Source organism: Misgurnus anguillicaudatus, chromosome 5 (assembly GCF_027580225.2).
Source record: "Misgurnus anguillicaudatus chromosome 5, ASM2758022v2, whole genome shotgun sequence".
NCBI classification, from domain to species: domain Eukaryota; kingdom Metazoa; phylum Chordata; class Actinopteri; order Cypriniformes; family Cobitidae; genus Misgurnus; species Misgurnus anguillicaudatus.
In genome coordinates, this window is record NC_073341.2 from 27,453,326 (window position 1) to 27,461,459 (window position 8,134).

Consider the following 8,134-nt stretch of genomic DNA (forward strand, 5'->3'; position numbering starts at 1 on the left):
GATTATTACGCCAGCATGAGAGTATATTTCCTAGCATATTTGCCTAGAAAATCGCAACTTTTAATTTTCTGTCGGTCTTAGTAAACAATGTAACTACAGAAGAGTCACGTTATAGTAGGAAAAATATCGAAACTCTTTGGTTATTTTTAGCGTGATGTTAATGGTCTAATGGGGCATACACACCAAATGCGAGTTCAACGATTTGCGCGAGTAGATTACATACAAGTCAATGCAATGCGAATGACGCGAATTGGGCGGTGTGATTGCCGCGAAAACACGCGCTATTTGCCTCAAAAGCATCTTCGCGCAAGTTGAAAATATTCAACTCAAGCGAAAAATTCGCATGACACAAAATTAAATTGTGCAAGTAATCTAGACAGGTAACGCGATACGTGTTTGGTGTGTACGTAGCATAATCAGATTCAATGGATTGTGCTTAGCTATGCTAAAAGTGCTGGCGCCAGACCCGGAGATCAGCTGAATGGATTCCAAAACGGTAAGATTCAAATGTTTAACTCTGGGGGAGCTGGAGGATGAGCATAGTTTCAGGGAAAGTGGAGTGTCCCTTTAAAGAAACATGAAATGCATTGGTACTATGGACTGTACACATTACCAAAGATGATATTGACGTACTGTGATGTTGTTGACTTAAATATAAGTAGATGATCTGTCTGCTACCATCACAGGTCTGTATGTAAGACTACATCAAGAAATATCTCCTTTCACTGGTGTATCACGTGGTTGCATTGCCAGTCATCCACCCACTCCTCCATTATCCAAACCATATGTGACATGTCCTTTAATTATTTTACATAAAATTATCTGATCGCATTTCATCATCAACTCTCTCTCTTTGATCTCAGACCATGAAGCTGGGGTCACCTCCCCCTCCTCCCTTTTCTCTGAAGAGGCTCGTGCGTCCTCACCAGATCATGGTCCTTCAAGGAGCAGCAGACGGGTGGATGACAGTGATCATGAGAAGAGAAGAGAGAGGAGGGGAAAGAGAAGGAGCGAACCAGGAGGAAGAAGAGGATCGGAGGAGCGCAGAGGAGCATCTGATAGCGAACGGGGCTGGGCGGACGTCAGCGCGGCAGGCGGTTCCCGGACAAAAGGAAGCAGGGGAGAGCAACAGATACGTTCACGTAGTTTACCTAGCACAGCGAGGGGCCAAGAGGGAGGACGGAGGAATGAAGACGAGGATGGAGCGCAAGAAGAACGACGAAGGGCAGGACGAAAGGTAAAAGATGGGAAAGAGAGAGAAAGCGCCGTAAGAGAAAAACAAGACAAGAAAAATACCAGGAAGCCGGAGGTCACGCATCGGTCGCCGTTCTCCTTCCTCATGCCTTTAGACAATGACGACGACGGGTCGGGTGCAGAATCAGCTCGTAGCTTCTCTGAAGTCAGTGTTTCTGCAGCCAGCATCTCGTTTTCGGGGACTCTGTGGGCCCCGGAGCACGTCAGCCCTCTATGGGCCCCTGGATCTTCAACTACAGCACCGGGACCCTGGCTAGTCCCCGGCCCTCACAAACTCTCTCAGGTTTCAGAGGGAAAAAGGCTGAGCCGGAACAAGGGAGGACTATGGTCCTAATGCTATTTCCCTTGAAAGAATAGATCACCTAAAAAAATGAAAATTCTGTCATTATTTAGCCATCCTCATGTTGCTCCAAACCAGTGAAACGGGAAAACTTAAATGTGGAAAAATTGTTCCGATAGCTCTTTTCCGTTCAATTAAAATGAATGGGGATTGAAGATTTTAACTTCTAATGCAGGGTTCACACCAGACGCGGCAAGCGTGAGTGATTTACATGTTAAGTCAATGCAAAGACGCAATTAAGCATCCTGCGGCGCGGAACGCACAAATAAAGCGAGTGAACTCAAATGTTCATGCGTCCAACTACGCGCGAATGGCGCGTTTTTTGCCGCCTCTACCGCGGCTGGTGGGAATGCACCATAATGTTGCGTTTACACCGGCCGCGTTTGAGGCGTCAAGGTTGCGTCTACCGCGCCTGGTTTGCCGCTTGAACAGTTTGAGTGTACTCGCTTCATTTGCGCGTGAAATTCTAGTCATCGAGACATTCACGCGGAAATTTGCGTCATGGAAGGGGCTTCTGCGACTCTGCTCTTGTTCTGTAATCGCATCACTAATAAAGCAAGCGCAGTGCGTTTTCCGCCAAAGTTCAAATTTTTCAACTCAATTAGCGACATTCGCGCGAACTAGACGCTTGAATGAGGCGGAATCGTGTCTACCGCGACGCACTAAACACCTCATTCGCACCGCAAGACCTCCATTGACTTAACATTAAAATCACTTGCGCTTGACGCCTCTACCGCGGCTGGTGTAAACGCAGCATAAGAGTTACAAAAGTAGTCCATATACACACTAAATTTCATGTTTATTAAAACTGTAGATTTATGTAAGCAACATCCTGAAATTTAAGGATCAATGTCAACCAGATCAATGAGATTAACAATGGTTTTGTGAAATGCTTTGTTTCATCATTTACAGATCAGACATCACTACTACTCTCATCATTTATACTGAACGTGCCAAAGAGAGCTAGTGCGGATGTCAAGATTTTTAAGTGGACAAGGACTTAAATTTTATTATGTAATGGAATTAAAATGAAATATAGATATATATGTTGTATGGGCTACTTTTGCATCCATGTTGAAAGCCTCTGACCGGTGAACTGCATGGAAAAGAGCGACCGCTACTCAAAATCCTTCTTTTGGGTTTAATGAAGGAAATTCATACAAGTTTGGAAAGACATGATGGTGAATAAATAATGACAGATTAGGATTTTTGGTTGAACTATTCCTTGATCTCTCTCTTCTCTCTCACATACACACATGCACGCACATATGCCTACACAGCCTGTGTCTCATTTATACAGTCTCTGTCTCTATATCTGTGGGTTTTCATTACATCGCCATCATCTCATCAGTCCCTCCTCCATCCTTAATTCACATCTGTGTAGTATTGGTACCGTTAAGAGACCAAAGGAAGTTCAGATACTGCAGTGGTCTCCCACTCATGCCAATCAAAACTTTATCGCCATCTAGGGGCCAAGGAGAGAAAAGCTGCCATCATGGCTAACTTAAATGTAACTGCAAGGTCAGTTTAAAATCCATAGTGTCCTTCATAGCATGTTTATTCGTCATGTCATTTTAATTTTGATAGTATCCATTTATTTTCATAAGAATGCAAGAAAATTCTATTATAAAAAATTTAAAGTTTATTTACGACAGGGTTGCTCAATTCTGCTCTTAAGGATATACCTTTTCGGAACTTTTCTACGTGCGGAAGTGAGCGACCCTTCATTTAAGAGATTTTATTAGCTGCTTGCTGTATGTGACTGGACTGTAACCCCTCCCCTCCTGTGTGCGGTGGTCTTGCAGTTGAAAGAGGAGGGAAGGAAGATAACCGAACTAAAGTTTTATTATAAGGCCAGCGAGCCGTATCAAACCTCTCCAGGTGCCTTCTGCTTCTTTAGCCAGTGTTTACCAAAAAAAAAAAGAGAGATACTAATAAACAAGTTAAAGAACATAAGACGTAGCATAGTAGAAAGTGTGCAACACCATACTGTTCTGCCTCTTTACCATCTATATCTTTGCAAGACTTGGTTCACAAGTTGGGGAAATGTTCTGCACACGCTCTGCGAAACTTCAGCTAAGTGAGTCAAAGTGAAAGAGAGCCATTACAAGTGCCTCATGCGATATTCCTTTATACGAGACATAGACTTCCCTCAAGCTCAGAATCAGGACCCAAAGTTATGATTTTTTTCCATCGTGATATGTATGCTTTCTGATTTAATACTTCAGACCCATTTCATTGCCCTCGACATTTCAGAAAAAGAAAATTTCGAAAAAGCGATCGGTCCTCACGCCCTCCGCCAATCAGCATCGAGCATCATGCGGAATCTTCATTTCAGGAGACAAAAAAAGGACAAAAGAATAAAGGGCATTTTGATACATGCTTCTATGCATTTTGTAAGACTTACTGGTCAAAAATTGTGGTAGGATTTTTCTACCTGAGATATGAGATTCGTAATTTTGTGTACTATTAAATACACATGCAGGTTGGCGAGTTGAATCCCGAAAAAATTCAAGGGAAGGCTTTCTGAGATCCAGTGATAATCAGACATGCTGTACCACCAGCTTATGCATTGATCTTTACCTCAGAACTGCCTGAGCAATAAGTGCTATCTCTTTCTGTTGTTTCACACCCAGCAAAGCTCTATATTGACAGGCTCATTGTCGGAAATACGCACAGTAATATCATTTGTGATGAATGAAATGCAACTGTATTTGGCTCAAATTTTAACAAATTGTATCACTGGGTGATCTTACTGTGCTGTAACATATCAATAAATGCTTACATAGAAGATCACACACACGAGTTATGTTGCCATATTACACAGCCTGTAAGCATTTAGCAACTTGCGGTTTGAAAAGGTGATACAATGATCTGTTTGTACACGTTAAATCAGGTTTCTTACATGCGTATTACACAGAAGAGGTTAAATCTGAAGTTCACTGCTCTCAGAATCCTCATCCAGCCTGTTGACTTTGTACCTGATTATCCCCTTTGTGTAAGAACTATACGCCTTGTAAATGTCTTTTTTTTTTTTTTGACGGGGGATGATATGTTTTCAAAATGTTAATATTGTAGCATTGCCCTTATTGTAGCAGATTTCGCTTACTGTACATAATAATAGACCCTGCACATTTTTAACAGAACCCCAAATGTGTCACATATCAGAAATATACAGCACTGTCAACCTTCACGCCAGTAGTGTGGCCTCTGTCCCGAGACACGTGCTGCGTTTTAAACAAGATGCCCACTGGCTTGGCAAGAAGCTTGATTTATATAAAATATAATTCTTATAATTATTAAATCTTGCATGTTTGTAGTGAATATACTATTGTAATAGCATTGGCCCTTACAATCCCCTAATGGCATGATACTTTATTTTTACAAGCCACTGAGAGGAACAAACCAGCCCGGGGTCATCTTTTGCTGGTTTGTAATTATTAATAATAACATAATAGAATCTGATCTGACAGGTCTACTGCCCCCTACTGCCCATTGTGTTTTTCACATGCTGTGGGCTTTACAGTAGCTTGTTAGCTAATGGTCCTCTTTCTTTACCACTTAAAAAGAAAGATTTAGACACATAAATCACTATGTAGTCCACACGAAAACAAACAGCATGCCCAACAAATATGCCCCTATCCCAATAGGTTTCCTTTGCTGGAGACAGTGTAGACCCTTGGATGTTCTGTAGGATTTAACGTCAGAGAAGTAGTCTCGCAAATGAGCCATACTCCGAGCCAACCGATATATTAATACAACGATGCAATGTTTTTTTATAACAATGTAAGGTTACTAGCTGTGCAAATGTGCCATTTAAATGCTATTCAATGATGTCATACTCTTTCCCTCTGCTGAGAAAAATACAGATGGGTCTTTGTCCCACTGAGTTTGACAGTTTTGAAATGTCAAAACGTGAATGGAGTGTTTCAGCTTTGAATTTTCAACTTGAATTTGCTATATTGGCCTTGTAAGGAGTTAGCCATTGTACAGAACAAGAAGAGTTTTACTCGCAAAGAGGAACAATGAGAATGTTAAAGTCGTAGTTCACCCCAAAATGAAAATTGTCTGTTGTCTAGTATGACCTCTTTTCTTTTGGGGAGCACAAAAGGAGATATTTATAGCAGAATTTCAAGTGGATGTAAATGGTGGCTATACCTGTCATGCAGGATTATTAGTGAATAATTACTTAAACTTCAGTCTTACACAAAAGCTACTGTATCGTATGGAGACTTGTAATTCAATGCACAACTCATATGGACTATGTTTATAATACTTTTTAAAGGATAGTTTACCAAAAAATTTCATTATTTACTTACCTTCGTGTTGTTCACAACCTGTGTAAGTTTCTTTATTTACTGAACATAAAAGATGTTTTGATAAATAAGTAACCACAAAGTTGACAGTACACTTTGACTTCCATAGTGGGAAAACTGTGTGGTTACCATATATGGTCAAAATATATTCTTTTGTATTCCTTTAAAGGACGCATAAAGGTTTTGAACAATGGGAGGGTGAGTAAATAATGACAGAATTTTCATTTTTTTGGGTAAACTATTCCTTTAAAAGATTAGTCAATTTAAATTAAAATCCGGGTGGTTTGCTCACCATCATGTCATTCAGGGTGTTGATGTCGTTCTTTGTTCGGTCGAGAGGAGATTGTGTTTTTTGAGGAAAACATTCCAGGATTTTCTCATTTTGGTGGACTTTAATGGACCCCAACACTTTTGATGCAGTTGAAAATTGCCGTTTCGGAGAGCTCTGAACGGTCTCGGGCGGGGCATGGGGGTCTTGTCTGGCGAGACCATTGTCATTTTTGACAAGAAAAATAAGAAATATGCACTTTGGAACCACAACTTCTCGTCTTTCTCCGGACCTGACGCACCAGCGTGACCTATTGTAATACGTCATCACGTCAAGAGGTCACGGATGACGAATGCGTAAACCAGTGTTTGCAAGTGTGGAGAAAGAGGACCGTTCCGACGTTGTTGTATGTCAAATGATACTAATTAATTTATTTGTGTCAGTTTATTGTTTAAAATGGTCCGCAAATGTGCGTTTCATATATGCTGCACGTGACCTTTCCATGGCATTGCGCAATTACGTGAGGTCGCGCTGGCGCGTCACAGGACTGGAGATGGACGATAAGTTGTGGTTTGAAAGTGCATTTTTTTGTTGTCGAAAATGACAATCGTTTCGTTGGATGGGACCCTTGTGCCTCGTTTGGAATCGTTTGGAGTCCTTTGGAGCTGCAGTTTGAAACTGCATTAAAACTGTTACGTGTTGGGGTCCATTAAAGTCCATTGGAATGAGAAAAGTCCTGGAATGTTTTCCTCGGGGAACGTGGTTTCTTCTCGACTGAACGGGGAGGGACATCGGCATTTTGGATGACATGGTGGTGAGTAAATTATCTGGATTTTTTTTTTAAAGAAAATGGACTAATCCTTTAAGCTTGAAGGCAACTGGTTTCCATTGGCTTCTATTGTATGTTTAAAAGCTGATTGGACAGTCTGCTAAAACACTCCTTTAGTGTTCACCGAAGAATGAAAAGCATACAAAAGATGTTTGATTTACATGAGGGTGAATAAACAAAGGCAGAATTATCATTTTTGGGTGAACTTGCTACCTTTAAAGTTAAACAATGAATCAAACAAGCACGGCCCACAAAAATGAAACCAGAGGACATTTTGTCATGTAAAGGGAGTAACCGTTGCATCAGGAGAGAACAGAGTTTTACCACAATGAGACAGACGTCCAATCTGAATTATTTCTTCCCATTGGCAGTCATTGTTTTGCTTTTCCCCATCCAGTTCATATGGAGATCACCACCCACAAGTCAGGGTGTTAAAACAATGACCAATGCAAGTGTTCAGATGGGGCTAAAATCATTCTGTCAGCTCCTGTGTAAGCCGGTCCTACTACCTTTACAACATAATCGTCCTCTTCTTCATTTCAACTTTGTAGCGTGGACCGGAACCTAAAGTATAGACAATGAGGAAGCAGGCAGCGTTGTGTTGCAAATTTTTACCTGCCAGGTCTGCTGAAGCGATTTCCCCCGAGACCTCGAGCCGTACGAGTAGCCGTTATTTTAGTGGCGCCCTCTGCAGGGAAGATGCTGAGTGAGTGTGTAAATAGCCGTCCGTATGGGGACACCTTGAACACAGATGTACAGGTTTTTAATTGTTGCTCTTGATATGTATGAAGATACTGTATTGTTTTTGAATGCATCAACAGGGAGTTTTGAATTATGAATAATGACATGCAGTTACAGAAATAAAACAAATAAAATTGATTAAAAGATGCGTTTCCTGATTTCCACTTTCTTTGTGAGCACGACATCACAAGCCTAAGTATATTTTAGTATGGTTGGATATGGTTGTTGCAATAATTTGATTTGAATGCCATGTTCCCAGTGTTTGAATGGGACCTGATTATCTTAAGTTTCTTATTGGTAAACCAGCACCTTCCTCTGGTTAATTAGTCTGAAGTACATTTTTATCGCTGTGAAAAATATACATTTCTCATAAACCTGTCAAGAAC

General features: G+C 41.0%; 1 protein-coding gene across 5 annotated transcripts in view; it reads left to right on the plus strand.

Moving 5' to 3' along the window:
* The window catches only part of magixa (MAGI family member, X-linked a), a 55,821-nt gene extending 47,927 nt beyond the window's left edge, over nt 1–7,894 (plus strand). For 4 of the 5 annotated variants that reach the window (XM_073867884.1, XM_055167647.2, XM_073867885.1 and 1 more), the window contains one exon: nt 864–7,894. In XM_073867884.1, the coding sequence (XP_073723985.1) occupies nt 864–1,588 (725 nt within the window). In that variant the 3' untranslated portion in view covers nt 1,589–7,894. The remainder of the gene's footprint in view (nt 1–863) is intronic. The other variant, XM_055167649.2, reaches the window with a different exon arrangement.
* The last annotated feature ends 240 nt before the right edge of the window (nt 7,895–8,134 follow it).